Raw genomic sequence first — 22,680 nt, forward strand, 5'->3', positions numbered from 1 at the left:
GTATAACTTTTAAATTTTTAAATGAAATAAAACAAGTCAGCAAGAACATTGGCAGCAGTTTAAAAATACTCTTTGTAAGTTGCAACAGAAATATAAACACTTGGTGGACACAAAAGGCATACAGGTTCCTACAAATCAAAAGTTCATGCAAAACAAGTTTTCCCTGGAAAGGCTGATGTTACATTTAACTAGTTCTGAGCAATTTTATTGACGGATCCAAGGCCTTTACAAATGACACTAATCAGTTTAGGATCTTTGATCAACATTTCTGAACTTCTTAACCATTTCAGGTTTTGTTATTTGAGTGTAAAACTACCTTGCCCATTTTTTAAAAAATCTACTCAAGCGAAGTCCTTTACCATATAACACAGCACAGATATGATTTTCATCATTTAATGAATATACTTACAGAACACGCCTACAAGATCTTATTAATCAAATAAATAGCAGGAAAGTTTATATTATCTAACAGGAAAGGTTATCACACTGTAGATTTGGTCACAGAACACACCCCTACTCAATGTTTCTGTTTCCTCCCCAAACAGCTGACAGTGCAGGCCAAACTACAACCATAGTCTTTGGTGAATCAAAATAATCATCTTTGTGTGTACACTTCAAACTGTTTACTCCAGACTAAGACATTTGACTTTAAAGTAAAAGAAAAGACAAACATTCACCTGATTTAAATTTACTTCGTAATACAATGGTCCTCTTGGGTTCAAGCAGAGCCATCTGCTAATGCCTGAAATCCCACAGAATCACGATATTTTGCTTTTGATTTGTAATTTAGTTCCATTGAAATACACAGAAAATATGTCAGGCATCCAGTATGCACACCAAAAGCCTGTTACAGGACTGCAGGAGTCTGCTTTTGAGAGGCAAACCAAGACCTTGCTATCGTGAGAGTACCAATCAGAGCCGCCCCGGTGCAGAAAGCAGTCAGTGAGTCAGCCCCCTTCAGGAATCCTGCCAGACACCAATTATCACAGGAACTGCTGCTTTTGTACTCATGATCTTAAAGGTCCTTGTGGTCTGTAGTTCCAAAAGAAAGATTAAATCATTGCTTTCTTGTACTGGCACATAAGCCAGTTCAGCTCTTACAAAAATGTCAATTTTCATAAAACTGCTTCAGCTTCTACCCCTCACAATAAGTTGAGAGGTTATGTCAGATCCAGTTTATAGCAAGGCTCACTGGACTGACAGCCACCAATGAAAGCTAGGCATGTTAATATTGCAAAAGAATCTGTATGTTTAATGCTTGATCAATCTGGCTTCTATTATGCAATCAGTGCCTGAGCTCTAATAGCATTTAAATCTCATTTCTGAACCAAATGGTTCAAGCTTAGATTGAGAAATGTGATACCCAGCAAGCTGACCACTGCTTAGTCAGGAGAAATGCATGTGGTTTCAGAGTGAAATTAGTCAAGCTAGACACAATCAGAACTATAATCGTGTCCCAATAAAAGTGCACAGGATTAACAGAAAAGGCACTGTACCTCTTGAAACAAATTTTCTTGTAAACTTTTCACATTAGTTAGGCAAAAATAGTTAAACAATCCACTTTCATGCCATTTTTATATTTAGATTCACTCTGTTCACATTGGAAATGAGATCATGAGCCCAGTAAAAACTAAATTTTCTAATACCTACTCACATAACCGCACTGGCCATCTATCCAGTATAGCGACCAAAATAAAAAAGAAATTGGAGTAGAATTAGAATAAAGAAAATTGGTTGGTTAACATCTGCAGATTGCCAAAGTATTTTTTTCTCTGATCTGAAGTATTTATTATATAAATTTTAAATTAAATACTATTATTTAGTAATGGTCAGGTTTTCCAGCAGGAGCAAAGATAAAACTGTTACCGCTTGAGGTCACTACACTATGAAAGTAATATCCGGAGTACTCAAATGCAAAGTTACATACTTTGATCCCGAAGTCACTCTCACTGATTCCACCAAGCTGCTTTACAAGCCTCTCCAGCATAATCTTGAGAAAGCAGTGAACTGATAAGAATTTCAAGTATTCACAGATTATTTTCAGTGTAAAAATGTTTTGAAAATTTAACAATTTATAACATGAAGCAGGAGAATTTTTTAAAAAAATGGTGCAACCTGCAATTGCTTCAAAAAATTCAAACTATAAATATATTAATATTGTTATTTTAAGAGCTTGTGATATTTCAGCATTTACTTTAAAAATTAGAGGGGAAACCTTATGGAGGGCATCAAATCATGAAGGGCATTGACAGGGTGAGAAAATTAAAAAAAGAAAAGGCTATTCACACGTAAAATGCTGGAGGAACTCAGCAAGCCAGGCAGTAGTTATATAACATTTTGGGCTGAGACACAGCCTTAAGTCTGCTTTGACAATCAATATGATCTGGGCTGATCATCTGTCTCATCCACCTTCCAGCTCAATCCTCATCTTTCACTTCCATTAGTGCCCAAAAATCTATCAAAACATAACCTTGAATATATTAACAATTGAACATCTACAGTCTCTCTGGAGCAGAAAGTTACAAAGATGCACAACTCCTGAAGTAAACAAATTGCTCCTCAGCTCAGTTCTGAATTGCTGATCCATTATCCGAAAATGATGTCACTTACTCTAATACATTCTCCAACCAAAGGATATATCTCTTAGCATCAACCCTTCAAAACCTTTTGTTTCAATTAAATCATTTTTCATCCTCCTAAACTTAATTACAGGCGCAAGATGTTCTACATTCCTCCGTTGAACAAGCTGACACCCCTGGAATCAATCTTCCACTCCTTCCATGCATATCCTTCTTTTGTTGCTGAGATCAAAAACGCTGTGCTAAATGTATTAAAGTTCCCTAAAAATTCAGCATGATCTCATACAACTGCACTCCAAATTACTTATAATAAAAGCCAACACACACTATTTGTCTTCATAACCTCACACTGTACCTGACTGTTTATGTGCATCAAAACCATGGCTTTTTAAAAATGTTTTTCCTCTAATATATTTAGACAGACGTTAGAGCTCTGCTAATTGTTAGAAGACCTATATAACACATATAACACATAATATAACACATCTTTATTAACTAATATATTGGGATTTCTATACTGATGCAAGCAAAGATACATTTTAGCTGAGTACATTAACAGGGAGTGTTTTCTGTTTTGTGTTGTGAAAAACAGAATTCCATAGGCATGAGGTAATAATCCTTAAACTGGGGTATAACTATGACCTGATGCTTTTCAGAATTGAATTTAACCCATAACGAATGTTTGTCTTTTACTCATGTGGTGTTGTCTTATCTTTACAATCTGCAAATGGGAGGAGTGATTAGTTACCTTGCTAACCAGGTGCGATTTTCCAAAATATTGTACATTTTTGAAATAGAAGTTACTTCTGCTGTACAATACTATGCAAAATTAACTTCAAATAGTGATGCATCAATTGAGGCCATGACCTTTTTAAAATGAGGTAACAAGTGGTACAGAGAACACAGTACAAGATAGGAACAGGACATCTCAGAGACAGTCTGGATAGCCCTTGATCTTAACCCTGTTCACTTCTACAATCATATTCAATAATCAAGAAAAAAATAACCACTAGGGCAAAGAAAATGAATTGAAAATAATGCTAAATTGATCAAAACTAGTTTTAACTTTTTAATAGTGAAACACTCAACAAGAAAGAATGATATGTAAACAATAAATGAATTACATCAATTGGTTAATAGAGTGCTAATAGGAAACTAGGGGAGCAGAGAAAGTTATTGGGGTCTCCCTACCTTCTGTCCAAGATCTCTTTCAGAGTCGATGCCTCCAGAAGACACGGTACATCATTAAAGACCCCTCACACCCTCTCCATGAACTGTTTGTTCTTTTGCCATCAGTTAAATGTTACAGGAGCATCAAAACTAAAACCACAAGGCTACTAAACAGCTTCCTTCCACAGGCAGTCAGACTGCTAAGTAGCTGCTCTACCTGACTCTGCTTTGGACACTTTTAACTTGCACTGGACACTTATAACTTGTTTTTAACTGACATGCAGTTGTTGTGTTTTACTATTTATTGTTATGTTTATTATTTAGTGTTGCGTTTGTTATGTTATGATTGCACTGCTCCTGGGAAACGCTGTCTCATTCTGCCCTGCAGAGCTGATGTATGGTTAGAATGACAATAAAGTTTTTGAATCTTGAATCTTGAAACTGATACCATTTATAAACATTACCTATCACAATGGCATACTCATTTAGTTCAGCACCTGATAAAGAGTGAAAATCCATTCATACTCAGTTAAAATTTCCAATTTTCTATGTTTGTTGTTATGCAATAAATTAGCTCTGCATTCTTCAAGCTAAATTTCATTATAATCAAAGAACAGACAGCACTTATGGCAAAACAATAAATAAGAGAATCTGTCACCATGCCTCAAACTTGTGACAATAATAAACATTTCCAAATCCAGGCAGCTAATGTTTCTTTGTTCAAGAAGTGTAGTAGGGATGATCCTTAAAATTATGAAGTGCTGAGAGTCGTGTCAGAGATAAGGAAACTAATGGTGAGGATTCTTAGGAATAGAGTTTGTGATCATTTGGAGAAGAATGATCTAATTAAGGGCAGTCAGGGTGCTTTTGTAAAAGACAAGTCATGTCTGATTAATTTGAATTCAGCTTTTCGAGCAGACGACAAAGATGATTAATGAATACAGAGCAGTGAAGGTTGCAAGCATAGATTTTAATAAAGTATTCAACAGTCCCAGATGGTATGCTCATACAGAAAATTAGGATATACGGGATCCACAGTGACTTAGCTAATTAGACCCCATATTGCCTTGCCCAGAGTGTAACGTTGAAAGGGACTTATTCTGGATGAAGGTCTGTGACTAGTGGCATTCCACAGGGGTCAGTACTGGGACCTGTTTGATTGTCATATAATAATTTGGATGCAAATGTAGCAGAGTGGTAGTAAGTTTGCAGATGACACAATTGGTAGTTTTGTAGATTGCATAGAAGATTATCAAATGATGAACAGTAGTTCAGTTGCAGATATGAGCAGAAGTGACAGATGGAGCTTAATGCAGGCAAGTCTGAGGTGCTGCACTTTTGGAAATACAACATAAGAGGAGAATAGAGTTAATGGCATGATTCTTAACAGCATTGATTAACAGAGGGCTCAGGTACATGGCTCTCTAATAGTATCTGCACAGGTTGATCAGGTGGCAAAGAAGGTGTATTGCATGCTTGCTTTCATCAGTTGAGGCAGAGTTTAAGAGACAGGAAGTTAATGTTACAGCTGAGCAATGTATTCAGTTCTAGTCACCTCCATATAGGAAGGATGTGTAGGCTCTGCAGAAGGTGCAGAAGAGGTTTTATCAGGATGCTGCCTGGTTTGGAGGACATCTGCTATGAGGAAAGGCTGGACAAGCTGCAGCTGCTTTCTCTAGAGGGGCAGATGCAAAGGGGAAACCTGGTAGAAATTTATAAGATTATGCTAGGCATGGATAAAGTAGATAGCATAGTAGATAGTATATTTTTGATAGGATTTAAATACCTAGTACTAGAAACAATGTATTTAAGTTGACAGGGGGAAGGTACCAAGGAGATGAGTAAGGCAAGCTTTTAAGAATACATAGGAATGGTGGAGGCCTGATGTGCAATGCAAGGGGTGATGGTAAAGGAAAATGGGTAGAGGTGTGTTTAAGAGACTCTTAGATAAGAACATGAATATGCAGAGTAAGGAAGGATATGGTCAATGTACAGATAAAGGGGATTAGATTAATTAGAAGTTTAATTAGTTAGGCACAACATTATGGGTTGAATGGCTTGTCCAATGTGTAATGTTCTGTGTTATCACAGATACATTTTCCATCTGCAACAGGGTAAGTGTAATTGTGTGATGGGCTGTTTTTCCCAGCATTTCAGAGGAGCCACCTTGAAGAACACTGTTGCACCTTTCCCAGTACGAGGTAATACTTATGCTTAACATTTTGTTGACTACTCATATATGGAAAACATTTGTGGCAAAAGGTGACATGTTTTAAACAATTAGATAACACGTTTTGGGTAGCATGTTTCTGGCAATGGGTCATAAGTTGGCAAAAGCTGCCTTTAAAATAGAGATGAGGAGGAAGGAATTTCCTTAGCCAGAGGGTAGTCAATCTGTGAATTCGTTGCCAAGTCATTGGGTATATTTAAAGCAAAAGTTGACAGGTTCTTGATTAGTTAGGTGTCTTGGTTAGAAGGTTATGAGAAGCAGCCAGGAGAATGGGGTTGAGGGAGATAATAAATCAGCCATGATTGCATGGAGGAGCAGACTTGATGGTGTTTGATTCTGAGTTTTTGATCCAACATTTTTTTGGAAGTCAAAGAGGCATAAAACATGTTGCCTCATGATTGATTTATTAAGTGCTAATAGAATAAAAAGAACTGGAAACAGACATTAACAGGAGTCTAGGAACAAAGAAGGAAGGAAGGAATGAATAAAGACTAAAGATGATAGGCTTACATGCTCAGCCCTTTTTATACCATAGATAAGAAACATTCCATTCAAATTTGTAGATGAGAATTAGCCACTCAGATAGCCCATATTCAAACACTGTGATACAAGAGAAGCTTCTAGAATTGTATAGAATTGTAACCACTAGAGGATACTGAACAACTGCATTTACACTGTACTTACTGTGACAACTACACACAAAACAGTTACATGTATGCAGGAAGTTATATAAAATACAAGTAGATAATTAAATATTAATATTCAGACAACTTTACAGCTCTTTCTTTGGATTGTATTCCTATTTATATTTCAGTAGATACAGATTAGAACTGCCCCAATCTTCCAATGCCAATAAGAATTCAATTTGTTGTGAAGCAACTAGCCACCCAATACTTTGTCAATTAGAGATACAGTAATATACTAGGTCAAACTGATATTTGGTTAAAACATAAAGAGCAAGAATAAATTGTTCTTCCAAGATCACAGGTTGTGATTAGTGAGATGCCTAAGGAACTTGAGCATGGGTTCCAACTACCGTCAATCTACAACTAGGCTACAGGAACAAACTGTAATACTTGCGACTTTGCTAATGTTATGAAATTAAATGGGAATGAAAGCAGTGCCGAGGATGCAGAGACTAAGAAAGGATACAGATAAGTTAAGTGAATGGACAACAACATAGGAGATAGAAAACAATGTGGAGAAAGGTGGGTTTATTATTTTGGTAGAAAAAGACAAAAATATCAAGTACAATTTAAAATGGTTAAGAGTTTAGAAAGTTAAATGTTCAATGGAATTGTGTGCACAAGACACTGATAGGTAATATGCAGCAGGTAGTTAGAAAGACAAATGAGTAACCTGGCCTTCATTGTATTAGGAATTAAAGAGAACAGTAAGCATATCTTACTACAGTTATACGGAATCTTCATGAGATCATTCTGGAGTACTGTATGCAATTTTGGTCTACTTAAAAATGTACATACTGTTATAGAAATATGACAGATTCACCAGAATAGTTCCTGAAATGTTGGGTCTATCAAATGAAATTTAATAGCATAGGCCTCCATTCTCCAGAGTTTCTAAGCATAAGAGGTCACCTCATTAGAGCATATGAAGTTCAGAGAAGAGGCTCACCAAAGAATTTAGAATTAGCAGTCATGGTCATAGGAATAAATTGAGTGATACAGGGATTGCAGTGGAATATGGTCAATGAAGTACAAAGTCAACCAAGATTTCACTGTGGAGCAAACCCAAGGGCCAAAATAGCCTCATTCTACCTCTTAGGCTGCTATGTTTTTTAACAAGTCCATAAAATTCATCAATTGACAAGGTAGATCTCGAACTAGTGTAAAAAACCTTTGGATTCCTTTGTGAGCAAGGCAGAAAATTTCCAATCAATTGCCACTGCTGCTTCTCTCCTTTCTCCTTCCATCTAGTTTAGCTTTTCTAACATTTCTCTTCTACATCTGCCTTTTTTGCTGGTTTGTATTCCACTTACTCTTTTAGAACTGAGCACCTTCCAATATATTTCTACTCCTGGATAAGGCAGAGATCAGAAAGGGTCTAAAATGTTTAACCCTAATCAGGGACTACTCCTTTCCTTTTTCAACAGCTCCCTTGTCAAGAAAATCATCCATCTCCAACTTTTGTTTTCTCTTCAAAGTCAATTCTGATGAGAGGCAAGGATGCCATTGGTTAAAGCCATGAAAGTTGGATCTGTGCAAGAGGTCCAAATTATGGGAATGCAGAAGTTTTAGGACTGGAAATAATTATAACTTTCAAATAGTGCGAAGCCACGGAAAAATCTGAAACCAAAAAGTAACATTTTAAAATGAATGCCTTCCTGAACAGGGAGCTGATTTAGACTCGCAAATGCTGTAGTGATATTTTACTGGTTATTTGTGCACATTAATGTGTCATAACCTGATAGCTGAGAATGATACAAACCAATTGCTGAAGGAACTCAGCAGGTCAGGTGTCACCTATGCAGGGAAATAAACAGTCAATGTTTTGAGTCGCAATCCTTTGAAGTCCATAAAGAAACAGATGTGTGAAGGAAGCAATAGAAAAGACACAATTAACAAATGGAGATCATTCTATATGCTCTGATATTACATTTAAACAAATAAATTGCCTGTATTTCACTCATGGTAAATGTCTTACCTTGCCTAACAGCAAAATAAATTTCATCTGTTACTTACACTTGGATAGTAGATAGTTCTGAAAAATCATCGATCTGAAACATTAATTCTGCTTCTTTCCATATAATTGCTGGTTGATTTGCTGATTAATTTTATTTAAAAATTATATTAGAATGGGAGATGATGCAAACTGCAACTAACACAGTTTTTATTAATAATCTTTTATTTTAAATAACTAAGCTCTTTTCTTTAAAAAAACACAATATTGTTATTTTCACCAGGAAATTTTAAAGCAATCTATAAAATATTTTGTTTCAGTAAATGGAAATTCTTTAACTGCAACACTGTAATAGAAGTTAGCAGTAGCTCTTCCAGTACAAGTACTATTGATTTAACACACGGCCATGGGATTCTAAGGTCACATGAATGTGCAGAGGTAATTTAACCACCTTCAAAGGGTAAACATTTTCCTTTTGGAAAATATGGATATAAATTCATCCTTGAATTAAACACGTAATGTAATAGTCCTTTCAAGAAGTTGGTACAAACATTTTAAAATCAAAGTAAAACACAAAGTTACTGTATTACACACTTAGTGCATGTACCAAAAACAAATTTCTACCCCCATGGTGTTTTCAAAAGAAACAGTTTAAATCAGATTTTACAGCTGGAGAATGGAAGTATCAACTACCGTAGATTCCGGATTTTAAGCCGCTACTTTTTTCCCACATTTTGAACAGCTTTGAACTTTGCGGCCTTTAATCCGGAGCGGCTAATACATGATTTTTTTCATGCCGCCTCGTAAACATTTTGCCTCATAACAGTAGACCAATAAAATTGATGAGTAGTTCACAGAGGTCCAATGAAATTGTACGATAAATCAAGCGCACTTTCACAATTAAATTACCGGTATTGTAAATCAGTCATTTGTACTCACCCTCATCAACATGGAAAACACTCGAAGAAAAGCATTGTGCTGCCTTTATGGCAGTTATTTAGTTTATAATATTTTCGCTTAGTAATTCATTTTCTAGTTAAAGTTAGAAGAGTTTTAACTATATTTGTTTTCTGTACTACATCGCGGGATGCTATGACGTCACACCCGGTTTCGCCGCGTCTTGTGGGAAAAATACCAGTTTGCGATAAACGGGAAGGAGGGGGCGAGCGCATTACGCGAGCGGCATTAGATCTGAGCGAATGCTGCTTTTAAGTTAAAGGCGATCAATAACTTTTCCTGGTAGGCTGCAGTATATATATTTTTTACCAGTCGTTAGGAGATATTGGAATGTTGTTCAGTAAAAAAGTATACGCAACGTATATTTAAAAGTAGCCGCGTTACAGGCACGGTTAGAAAAAAAGCATTTGCAATATGTATTTGTTTATGTTACCATATGGATTTAATTAAAAGTTAAAAAATCCTCACATGTAATATCTTTCTGTGTAAATATCTCATATTACAACGTGGGACGCCTGCGGCCGAAAATCCGGTGCGGCCTAAAATCCGGTGCGGCCTGTACAAGTACAAAATTGATTTTCTTTCTAAAATTAGAGCCAGCGGCTTTTAATCAGGTGCGCTCTGTAGTGCGAAATCTACGGTAGTCAATTCAAGATTCTCTGCATTGCCTTGTCTAATGGACAACATAGATTTCACACTAGGTTCCCAAGAAATCCAACACATTAATTTATGTACATGAAATATACTAGTCACATTAGTTAAAAAAAGTAAATTGGGCTATTCAGAATATAATAGCTGATGACTGATCAGGGCAACATTTCAATGGGCCCACTACATTAGTTTAATTACTATAACCTTCTGTGTTTTAAATTCATTCATTTTAAGCTATTGTTGAAGTATGGTCAGTGACTGACAGTACTTCAGAAAGCACAATAGGCCATTTAGGCACAGTGCAGTCTCGTAAACAGGAACAAGATGCATGATCTGTTTGCGTGTTCTTTAATGATGCTGGTTGAAAACTGGCTAGAAAACTGGAAAGTCCATTTTTCCTTAAGTGATTTATTGGAAAAGCTTTCCACCACCCTTACTTCATACAGTGATCACAATGCCATTAGTTTCAATATAATTATGGAGAAGGATAGGTCTGGACCCAGGGTTGAGATTTTTGATTGGAGAAAGGCTAACTTTGAGGAGATGCGAAAGGATTTAGAAGGAGTGGATTGGGACAAATTGTTTTATCAGAAGGATGTAATAGAGAAATGGAGGTCATTTAAAGGTGAAATTTTGAGGGTACAGAATCTTTATGTTCCTGTTAGGTTGAAAGGAAAGGTTAAAAGTCTGAGAGAGCCATGGTTTTCAAGGGATATTAGAAACTTGATTCTGAAAAAGAGAAAGATCTACAATAAATATAGGCAACATGGAGTAAATGAGGTGCTCGAGGAATATAAAGAATGTAAAAAGAATCTTAAGAAAGAAATTAGAAAAGCTAAAAGAAGATATGAGGTTGCTTTGGCAAGTAAGGTGAAAATAAATCCAAAGGATTTACGGCTATATTAATAGCAAAAGGATAGTGAGGGATAAAATTGGTCCCTTAGAGAATCAGAGTGGATAGCTATGTGTGGAGCCAAACGAGATGGGGGAGATTTTGAACAATTTCTTTTCTTCGGTATTCACTAAGGAGAAGGATATTGAATTGTGTAAGGTAAGGGAAACAAGTAGGGTAGTTATGGAAACTATGATGATTAAAGAAGAGGAAGTACTGGCACTTTTAAAGAATATGAGAGTGGATAAGTCTCCAGGTTCTGACAGAATATTCCCTAGGACCTTGAGGGAAGTTAGTGTAGAAATAGCAGGGGCTCTGACAGAAATATTTCAAATGTCGTTGGAGATGGGGATGGTGCCGGAGGATTGACGTATTGCTCATGTGGTTCCATTGTTTTTAAAGGGTTCTAAGAGTAAACCTAGCAATTATCGGCCTGTAAGCTTGATGTCAGTGGTGGGTAAATTAATGGAAAGTATTCTTAGAGATGGTATATATAATTATCTGGATAGACAGGGTCTGATTAGGAACAAGCGACATGGATTTGCGCGTGGAAGGTCATGTTTGATAAATCTTATTGAATTTTTTGAAGCTGTTACTAGGAAAGTTGATGAGGGTAAAGCAGTGGATGTTGTCTATATGGACTTCAGTAAGGCCTTTGACAAGGTTCCACACAGAAGGTTAGTTAGGAAGGGTCAATCATTAGGTATTGTTATTGAAGTAGTAAAATGGATTCAACAGTGGCTGGATGGGAGATGCCAGAGAGTAGTGGTGGATAACTGTTTGTCAGGTTGGAGGCCGGTGACTAGTGGTGTGCCTCAGGGATCTGTACTGGGTCCAATGTTGTTTGTCATATACATTAATGATTTGGATGATGTAGTGGTAAATTGGATTAGTAAGTATGCAGATGATACTAAGATAGGTGGCGTTGTGGGTAATGAAGCAGGTTTTCAAAACTTGCAGAGAGATTTAGGCCAGTTAGAAGAGTGGGCTGAAAGATGGCAGATGGAGTTTAATATGCTGATAAGTGTGAGGTGCTACATTTTGGTAGGAATAATCCATATGGTAGGGCATTGAAGAATGCAGTAGAACAGAGTGACCTAGGAATAATGGTGCATCGTTCCCTGAAGGCGGAATCTCATGTGGATAGGGTGGTGAAGAAAGCTTTAGGTATGCTGGCCTTTATAAATCAGAGCTTTGAGTATAGGAGTTGGGATGTAATGTTAAAATTGTACAAGGCATTGGTGAGGCCAAAGTTGGAGTATTGTGTACAGTTCTGGTCACTGAGTTATAGGAAAGATGTCAACAAAATAGAGACAGTACAGAGGAGATTTACTAGAATGTTACCTGGGTTTCAGCACCTAAGTTACAGAGAAAGGTTGAACAAGGTAGGTCTTTATTCTTTGTAACGTAGAAGGTTGAGGGGGGACTTGATAGAGGTATTTAAAATTATAAGGGGGATAGATAGAGTTGACATGGATAGGCTTTTTCCATTGAGAGTAGGGGAGATTCAAACAAGAGGAACATGAGTTGAGAGTTAGGGGGCAAAAGTTTAGGGGTAACACGAGGGGAAACTTCTTTACTCAGAGAGTGGTAGCTGAGTGGAACGAGCTTCCAGTAGAAGTGGTAGAGGCAGGTTCGATATTGTCATTTAAAAAAAAATGGATAGGTATATGGACAGGAAAGGAACGGAGGGTTATGAGTGCAGGTCGGTGGGACTAGGTGAGAGTAAGCGTTCGGCATGGACTAGAAGGGCCGAGATGGCCTGTTTCTGTGCTGTAATTGTTATATGGTTATATATACAGTTATCCTTAGAATATTTCCAAGATATTAATTTAAGTACAATGGTCCTAGGCTATACATCACTCAACTTCTGTATCAACACTGTACTGAAATTTATAGACACATTGCCTGAAGATACCCTCCTAAACAAAGACAGAAGACATTGGTGAAAAAAATGACATGAATTTACCAAGAACACTCACAATATGGCAAGGTCTCAAGATTCAGTAGGAGCACCTGTAAGCTTCAGATTCAATGCTTTAGTATCTAATCAACATGGTCACAAATCTAGTTTTCCAATAATATTAAGAGACTGAATACCACAATTTTACACACATATTAGTACAGGCATAAACTGCATTAGAAAGAATATTTATTGCATTTCTTTAACTATATTCCATCATCCTTTAAAAACACTGATGAAAAATCTAATGAGAAGTAGGGACTAACATACTTGTTAGTGAGAAAATGAAAAGACTTAAGCACAATTTGAAGCATTTATTAACAAAGGTCCATTAAATGTTAGCTGAACTACTCATCAAGTTTTCCCATTTTCATTTCATCTTACATTGAACTGACAATTGGTGCTTAAGTAATAAGTAATTTGCTGAAATATATCAAACTTTCTATGATTACCTTCTCACATAACTTGCAAGTTATTTTTTCAGATAGCGTGACACCGTCAATAAATCTACATCAGACAAAGTAAAGTTCTTTACAGCCATAGCACTGATACTGAACACTGCATAGTCTGCACATTTAAAGCAGTGGGCTAAAATTGGTTACTAAAAGTTGAATTATGTAATTCTATTTGTTCCAGCATTCCTACAACCAATTCAGAAATACAACCAGGTTTAAACTATCTTTATGCTTGCTACATGGCTTCCATGTTAGGGTGCAAGGGATAATAAGACCATAAGCTATAGGAGCAGAATTAGGCCATTTAGCCTACTGAGTTTCTTCGCCATTTCATCCTAGCTGATCCAATTTTCCTCTCAGCCCCAATCCCTTATCCATGAATCTATCAAACTTTGTCTTAAATATGCATAAAGACTTGGCCTCAACAGCCACCCGTGGCAAAGAATTCCAAAGATTCACCACTCTCTGGCTAAAGAAATTCCTCCTCTTCTTTATTCTAAAATATACCCCCCTATTCTGAGGCTGCTTTCTGGTCTCAGACTCTCCCAGCATATGAAACATCCTCTCCACATCCACTCTATCAAGGCCCTTCACCATTCGATGGGTTTCAATTCGGTTACCTCTCATTCTTCTGATTTCTAATGAACACAGGCCAGGAGTCATCAAGTGCTCAAGGGATGACATTGCTCTTGTGTAATTGCTCTTTTGAAGCATTGCAATGGAAATTATGTTGCAATGGAAATTATGTTACCATGGGTACATCCAATATTAGTTATTTCTGTGGAAGCAGCAGTTCTCCAAGTGCAGTGTTAGAATAGATTTCTTACCAGGTGATTGAATTATCTACCCGTATCCTTTGACTGTCCACTTTGCCTCACACATTGTGGCAGTAAAATTACACATCACTGATACCTGGAGACCCAGAGCTCAACCACCACTAATCTCCCATATATCAGATCCAACTCCACTTCATCTGAACTACAAGTTCCCAATCACCACTCAATCCTTTTCTAAACTATCAAGCTTGATTAATCCTCACAATTAACTAAGGATCAGGCAAAAGCCAAAAGTAGCTGAATGCTATGGCCCAACAAAAAACCCAAGAACTAAGGAATAGACGGAAGGTGGAAAGACACAGGAGCTTCAGCAACCTGCTGATAAACAAGATATGGACAGATAATGTTATATTTTCAACAATGCCATAATAATCGATGATCCAGACACAAAAGCCCACTTTGAAAAAGGCAAGAGGTGTGGCTTAGTCAATGCCTACTGAGAAGGAGCATTTCTGAGGTATTCAACTGTGGAAGTCTCACCGAAAGTCAAAAAAGCCATATGTCAACTGAAAAGCAAGGTCCCAGGAGCAGATAGCAACTCTGCTTAAATTCTAAATTTGGTGGTATAATCTTCAGTCACAATTCACAATCTCATCCCCATTGTCTAGGAAGGGGAAGACTTCAAGTACTCATTTAGTTTTTATTAATGTTTTAAGATTTTCTGCTCCCATTAGCAATTTTAAGACTCGCATTACTACTTACAATAAATATTCTCATCAATCTTACAATCTGTCAGCTGGAAACTTGTTATTAACCTTTCAGTCCAAGGAAAAAGGTCCTTTGTGCCCCTTGTAAAGGCCATTCTTAACTGTGGTGAAGAATACACTGTCCCTCAGTCTCTCTGTTCCAAAGACAATACCACTGTCAGCGTCTCCTCAGAGCTACAATCTTAGCAATATTCTTGTAATTTTTCTTTAAACCCTCTCCATGTCCTTCCTGTAGAGTGCTAAGCAGAGTTTAATTGAGCAGTGGCTAACTGTGGTCTATCTAGTGGTTTATACAATTCTACCATGATTCTGCCACCTACTTTACATCAGGGCTAATAAAGATAGGTATTGACTGTGTCTTCTTATCAAACTTCCTACCAAGATCCTTTTGTTGAAATGGCAAGGTGTGTTGACCTTCAATAGTCAAAGGATTGCTGTGAGGTAATGTTACAGCTCTATAAAACCCAGGTTAGACCACACTTGGAATAACTGTGTTCCCTTCTGGTCACCTCATTATAGGAAGAATGTGGAAGCTTTAGAGAGCATGCAGGGAAGATTTACCAGAATGTTGCCTGGATTGGAGAACATGTTGTATGGGGATAGATTAAGTAAGCTAGGGCTTTTCTCCTTGGAAAGGAGGAGGATGAGAAGTGACTTGATATAGGTGAACAAGATGATAAGAGGCATAGATCATGTGGACCTTTCTCCTAACGCAGAAAAGTTTAACATGAGAGGCCATAATTTTAAGGTAATTGGAGGAAAGTATAGAGCGGATGTCACAGTTATTTTTTTTTAAATACAGAGAATGGTAAATGCATCAAATGTGCTGCCTGTGCTGCCAGGGATAGGAGTAGAGGCAGATACAGCACTTTAAGGACATTTCGACAAGTCTTAGACATGTTTCACACAGTTGAAACACAAATGGAAACCTATGCAGGAGGGAAGGGTTAGAATTATCTTCGAGTAGGTCAGCATAACATCGTGGGCTAAAGTGTCTGTTCCATGTTCTATGTTGTATGCTTTGGCACTTCTTAGCATCCTAACACCTTTTTCTCTTGCCTTGTTTGTCTTTTTCCAATTGCAAAAGCTCAGCTTTCCAGATTGGATTCTATTGCCACTTTTGCGCCCATTAAATCGTTACTTCTTCGCTCTCAATTTTGTTGAGCAAATTTCTTAATGTAGTCCCCTTTGTTCATAGTGCAAAGAACAGTGCAGAATTGGAATAGACCCTTCAACCAGCCACCTCTGTGTCAACTTTGGTCACAAATTCACAACCTCATGATGCCAATCCAAATGAATCTCATCTGCTTGCATATGGTTTGCATCCCTTTCAAGAGAAAACCTGCAGATGCTAGAAATCCGAGCAACACACACAAAATGCGGAGGAACTCAGCAGGCCAGGCAGCATCTATGGAAAAAAAGTACAGTCGACGCTTTGGGCTGAAACCGTTTGGCATGACTGGAGAAAAAAAAGTCGAGGAGATTTGAAAGGTGGGGGGAGAGAGAGAGAGGTGAAACTTGGAAGGGGAGGGATGAGGCAAAGAGCTAGGAAGTTGATAGGTGAAAGAGACAGAAGGCTATGGGAGAAAGAAGAAAGGTGGGGAGGAGGAGCACCAGAGGGAGGTGATGGGCAGGCAAGAAGATAACATAAGAGAGGGACAAAGATATGGGAAATGGTGAGGGGAGGGTGTGTGGAAGCATTGCTGAAAGTTGAAGAAATCGATGTTCGTGCCATCAGGTTGGAGGCTACCCAAATGGAAAATAAAGTGTTGTTCCTCCAACCTAAGTGTGGCCTTATCCCAGCAGTGGAGGAGGCCATTGTCTGACATGTCGGAATGGGAACTGGAATTAAAATGAGTGGTCACTGGGCGATCTCGCTTGTTCTGGTGGACGGAGTGTAGATACTCAGTGAAGCTGTCTCCCAATCTAAGCCAGGTCTCATCAATATACAAGAGGCCACACCATGAGCACCGAACACAGTAAATGACCCCAACAGACTCACAGGTGGAGTGCCACCTCACCTGGAAGGATTGTTTGGGGCCCTGAATGGTAGTGAGGGAGGAGGTGTAGGGGCAGGTGAAGCACTTGTTCCGCTTGCAAGGATAAGTGTCAGGAGGGAGATCGGTGGGGTGAGATGAATGAACAAGGGAGTTGTGGAGGAAGCAATCCCTGCAGAAAGCAGAAAATGGGGGAGGGGGGAAGAGGTAAAGATGTGCTTGGTGGTGGGATCCAGTTGGAGGTGGTGGAAGTTTCGGAGAACTATGCGCTGGACGTAGAGGCTTGTGGGGTGGTAGGTGAGGACAAGAGGAGTGCTATCCCTGGTAGGGTGGTGGGAGGATGGGGTAAGAGCAGACGTGCAAGAAATGGAAGAGATGTGGTTGAGGGCAGCGTTGATGGTGGAGGAAAGGAAGCCCCTTTTTCTTTGAAGGAAAACATCTCCTTTGTTCTAAAATGAAAAGCCTCATCCTGAGAGCAAATGCGGCAGAGATGGAGGAATTGAGAGAAGGGGTTGACGTTTTTACAAGTAGCAGGGTGAGACAAGGTATAGCCCAGGTAGCTGTGAGAGGGAAGGGAAGTGTCAAAAATGGACCAGGTGAATCTGAGGGCTGGGTGGAAGTTGGAGACCAGAGAACATTACAGCACAGAAACAGGCCTTTTGGCCCTTTCTGGCTGTGCCGAACTACTTTTCTGCCTAGTCCTACTGACCTGCACCTGGACAATATCCCTCCATACCCCTCTCATCCATGTACCTGTCCAAGTTTTTCTTAAATGTTAAAAGTGAGCCCGCATTTACCACTTCATCTGGCAGCTCATTCCACACTCCCACCACTCTCTGTGTGAAGAAGCCCCCCCCCAATGTTCCCTTTAAACTTTTCCCCCTTCAAACTTAACCCATGTCCTCTGGTTTTTTTCTCTCCTAGCCTCAGTGAAAAAAGCCTGCTTGCATTCACTCTATCTATACTCATCATAATTTTATATACCTCTATCAAGTCTCCTCTCATTCTTCTACGCTCCAGGGAGTACAGTCCTAACATATTCAACCTAGACAAAGTGGATGAAATCAACGAGTTCAGCATGGGTGCAAGAAGCAGCACCAATGCAGTCGTCGATATAGCATATCCCTTTATTGCCTGTCTATTCATGCTTCTGTATAAATAACCACAAATATAGCCTTTATATCTGCTTCTACCTCCTCCCTGGCAGCTCATTCTAGATTCATCCTGAATGGCTTTTTAATCACCATATTTACATGTCTGTTTTATCATGTACTTATTTACATGTACTGTTTTTGGCATGCACATCAAGGACCATCAGTACTTTCCCAGGTATCTCTGATGTATCTCTGTGTATCTCTGATAGACAGCCTCTGAAGTGATCTGGCAAGCAGCTAAAGGACGCTATGGAATGGACAATAAAAGGTAGTCAGTGCTATCTGAATCCCAGAAAATTTTGTATATTACTTACTTACGAGTCTATAGAAATGAGCAAAGCATTCATCATGGTTCCAGCAGAAATCCATATTGAAAAGTCATTCTGTCATCAGGTTTCTGAATGATCCATGAACACCACCTCACTATTTTGCTATCTTTTTGCACTATTTATTTTATAATAGATTCTTAATGTATTTTATAGCAATGTTCATATATTGCACTGTACTGCTGCAAGCTTACAAAATCATTTCATTATTTTAAGAAAATTCCTTCATTTAATTTCATGTACACTGCAATCAAAACGTCAATATTTGAAAAATAATGTTTAATTCCATAAATGATTGAGTCATGCTCATCTCCTTTACACATCCCTGGAACTTATTCCTGGAACTTGCATTTACAGTATAGGTTTATAAGAGTGATAGATCAGGAAAAAAAATCTGTTAAGGTAAGCCTTTCTTAAAATCACTGCAATATGTGGGAACCAAATTACAGTTTATTCAAAGGAACACATACAAAATACTGGAGGAACTCAGCAGGTCAGGCAGCATCAATGGAAAAGAATAAACAATCAAGGTCTTGGCCCAAATATTCGACTATACAGTACTCTTTTCAATAGACGCTGCCTGGCCTGCTGAGTTCCTCCAGCATTTTGTGTGTGTTACTTGGACTTCCAACATCTGCCAAATTTGTTTTTTTTTATATATTAAAAGGAGTTGTTTTTCAAACTCTGTGATGTTCAGACAGTTATTTGTAAATCACATTTTGCATTGAGTGAAGACGACTTGACATTTTTGATTGCTGTAGGTTTTGTCTACCTTATCTGTTGTAGCTCTGAATTGAAATAAGAAGCACAAAGAACCAAACATCAAGTACTGAGCCTTGAGTTGCCATAAATGTTCCCAAATTACTAGTCATACAGTGAAAAAAACATTTAGCACTGAGCTGTTTGGAAATGTGAGACCACAATGGTAGGGGACAAAAAATATTTTTCTTAAAATTATGATGTGTCAACCCTTTGTCTGTACCAGAACCTTTACTAATGATATTCTGGTTTATTTGAAACTTTTTTTTAATACAACTGTGAGCAAATCTGGATCAAAATCAACACATTTACTACTAATAAACATTACATTCTCTGTGGAATAAGAAGCCCTTATTTGGCTCAAAAGGGCAAGTGAGATCTGCCTTTTTATGCAATTGTAGTAGATTTTTGAATTTAAACTTTCTAAATTTCAAAAATTTCCTTGGACATCACAACCAGCTACTTGTAACAAAATTCCAAAACAACAACTTTCATGATGCATCAAGCCAATCAGATTTTGGATACCCCTTAGTTGAACTTTAAATGCAACAGATAACTGCAAATTAACACGAAATCCTTTAAAGAAATAAATCACAGCTTATTGAGGTATTACAAGTACACTTTGTGTTTGTCCTGCTGCTTTAGTGATTGAATTTCAATAAATGATTGAATTTGACATAATTATTGATAATTTTTCTATTTACACATTTTCATTGCCTGAATGTTGCTAGCAGTTTAATGCTACATTAGTCAAAATCTAGTTTACCGTTAACTGGATTGAATGAAATGTATGTTTCATTTTACTCTCCTACAATACTTTTTCATTGGTAGAGCTTTGAAGAATTAAGGTTATTATGTAAAGGGATCTAATAAGTACAGTTATTGCTAACAGAAAAAGTTGATCAGAATTGGGTCACTTGGGGAAACTTGCTCTATTCAACTTGGATTACCATGGGCAAATGAAAGCCATTTATTTTCTTGGGAAAGCAATCAAGTATCAAGCAATACCACTGGAATAAGTCATCTAAAAAAAGAAAGTTATTGCCTTTAAAACTCATTTGGGGTCCTTTACAATGGAATTCTCAATCTTGCCCTTTGTCCTTTCAGAGGGTCTCAAGAGGATTTAGTAAATCTATTTCCAGTTTTTGCTTTTACCACAAATAAACAGACTGCCAATGTCCAAAGCAATCTATTCTAATATACAAAAAACATTCTCAACAGCTATTAGGCATATCAGGCATGTCAATTACCAGCCTATGAATAACAACAGTCTCTTCTTTTGGTCCTGTGATTTATATTTGTACAAAACTGAGTCACAGATGTCCCTGAAGTTTATGCCTTGATGTAACTTTCACACTGAACCCACACAAGAGGACACAATTCCACAACTACAGCATGGCTCTTGGGATTCAGAATTAGATCATTTCTTTTTAACAGAAATGGGTTAAATGGGATGCATGGGTCAATTTTTCAACAACATTTCACCAACACATTACATCATATCCCAATGGGCTTGAAAACTGTGGGAAAATTTTTTCCTCTAAAGTTGATGCATTTCTCCTCCATAAAGGAATTGCAATTAATTTTTAGAATTTGATTTTCAAGTTGCTTTTCCCACAGATTAAGTAATACGGCACAACTGAAATCTGGCAAAATTATAACCATAATTCAGATTTGTTCCCATGTTTAAATACGAATTCCAATTTAGAATCCAATAAGGTACATTTAATTGAGCAAGTGACAGAAAAGTTACTTGTAACCATGAAATTGATCTGAAGGAGCAAATTACATCAAAACAGTTCATGTTTTCAAACCAAAATAAATGACAGTCACATGCGAAGTAAAGATATAAAAAAACATTGATTATTCCTTATTATAATAAATGACCTATTCAGCAGACTACAGTCTGGAAAGAAAAGGCAATATACATCTTCACCATAAGAATCCAATTTATCCGTATAAATCCATGCAATCTTACTGCAGAACAGTGAAAATGATAAACCACCTCAATTTCACAACACAATACCAAGTAGTATTAGCAAGAACTTCAGAATTCTTGAATTCTGAATGTAATTATTATATTTTCATAACACATCAATGATCAATACAAGATAACCTTTTGGCATAAAACGGCTATACCTCAGAGGATTGGTTGCCAACCAATCACAATCACAAGCCTACAGATTCTCACAACTACCTACAAGAGCCCTCCCTACCCTGTTCCATAAAGGATTCCTTTCCCTTTTCCCAGTTTCTCAGGCTCCATCATATTTTTTTCTGACTACAGCAGCTTTTACATTGACACATGCATTGTTTTTCTTCATCTCCACCACAGTTATTAGGATCTCAACTGCTTTTCTGCAACATTTAGTACCTCAGCTCACACTCTGAACAAATATCGAGTTATCTTTGCCTTACCTACCAGCTCCAATATTTAGTTGGCTGCCCTTTGCAATTTTAAATGTGATGCCACAGCCGGATACAGCTCCTCCTCCTTCCTTTCAGCATTGCATGGCTTTGAATAGAATTGTCATCTTCCTTCTCCACAGAGCATCCACTCCAATTCTCATGGCATTATTACACCTAAATGCAGCAGATGCAACATCTGTCCTTCTCTGCTTTATACCATACATTGACTTCAACATTACCCTCAGATAAAGCAGCAATTCATTTGTATCTTCTCCAATTTCATATACTGTATTCAGTGCTCATGATGTGGTTTCCTTCACATTGGGGAACCCAAAACCAGTGTGCAAAATTTTGCATTAACATTCAACGTGCAAGGGTGTCACAAGTTTCTCATGTCTGCCATTTGAATTGCCCGTTGCACTTTCACTTTGAACTGACAATGTCTGGCCTTTCAGACAGTTCCAATGAAATCTATTGTAAATTTAAGAAACAACAAACCATCTTCTAAAGGCACATTACTTCACTCAAGACTTGTCCTAATGAATTTAGCAACTTCAGGTAAATAAATGAACTGATTAGAACATTACAGTTTTGATTTTTTCATGGAAAGTGTATATGGCTGGCTATGTCAGCATTTATAGTGCGTCCTAAACTGCCTGGACTAAAAGTCAAGAGTGAACGATAAGCCATGCCAAGCAATGACTTCACTTGTCATAGTCCACAGGGAGACTCTTGTTACTGCATGTACATTTGATGTTCCTGGAATGTCATCCTCTTCCCAGATGCGAGAGAGGATGCTGTGAACTTGTAACTGGAGTTCCTTTCTGCCAAGTTTTAGAACTTTAGCAGGGAGATATTTGTTCCCATGGCACTGTTTTCCAGTTGGCTAATAAATGTTTTGATAAGTCAAACACAGCTTGTAGCGAAGCTGGGCAGAATTGTTCACTATGGGATG

General features: G+C 37.7%; 1 protein-coding gene across 6 annotated transcripts in view; it reads right to left on the reverse strand.

Moving 5' to 3' along the window:
- Positions 1–22,680, reverse strand: part of mrtfba (myocardin related transcription factor Ba) — a 235,305-nt gene that overhangs the window by 94,847 nt on the left and 117,778 nt on the right. Inside the window, exon 1 of one of the 6 annotated variants that reach the window (XM_073060481.1) lies at positions 678–858. The exons of the other annotated variants lie outside the window; for them this stretch is intronic. Coding sequence (XP_072916582.1) covers positions 678–732 — 55 coding nt within the window. The 5' untranslated portion in view covers positions 733–858. Of the gene's footprint in view, positions 1–677; positions 859–22,680 lie in introns of those variants that run through there. 6 annotated transcript variants of the gene reach the window in all.

This window comes from Hemitrygon akajei, chromosome 11 (genome assembly GCF_048418815.1).
Source record: "Hemitrygon akajei chromosome 11, sHemAka1.3, whole genome shotgun sequence".
Lineage (NCBI taxonomy): Eukaryota > Metazoa > Chordata > Chondrichthyes > Myliobatiformes > Dasyatidae > Hemitrygon > Hemitrygon akajei.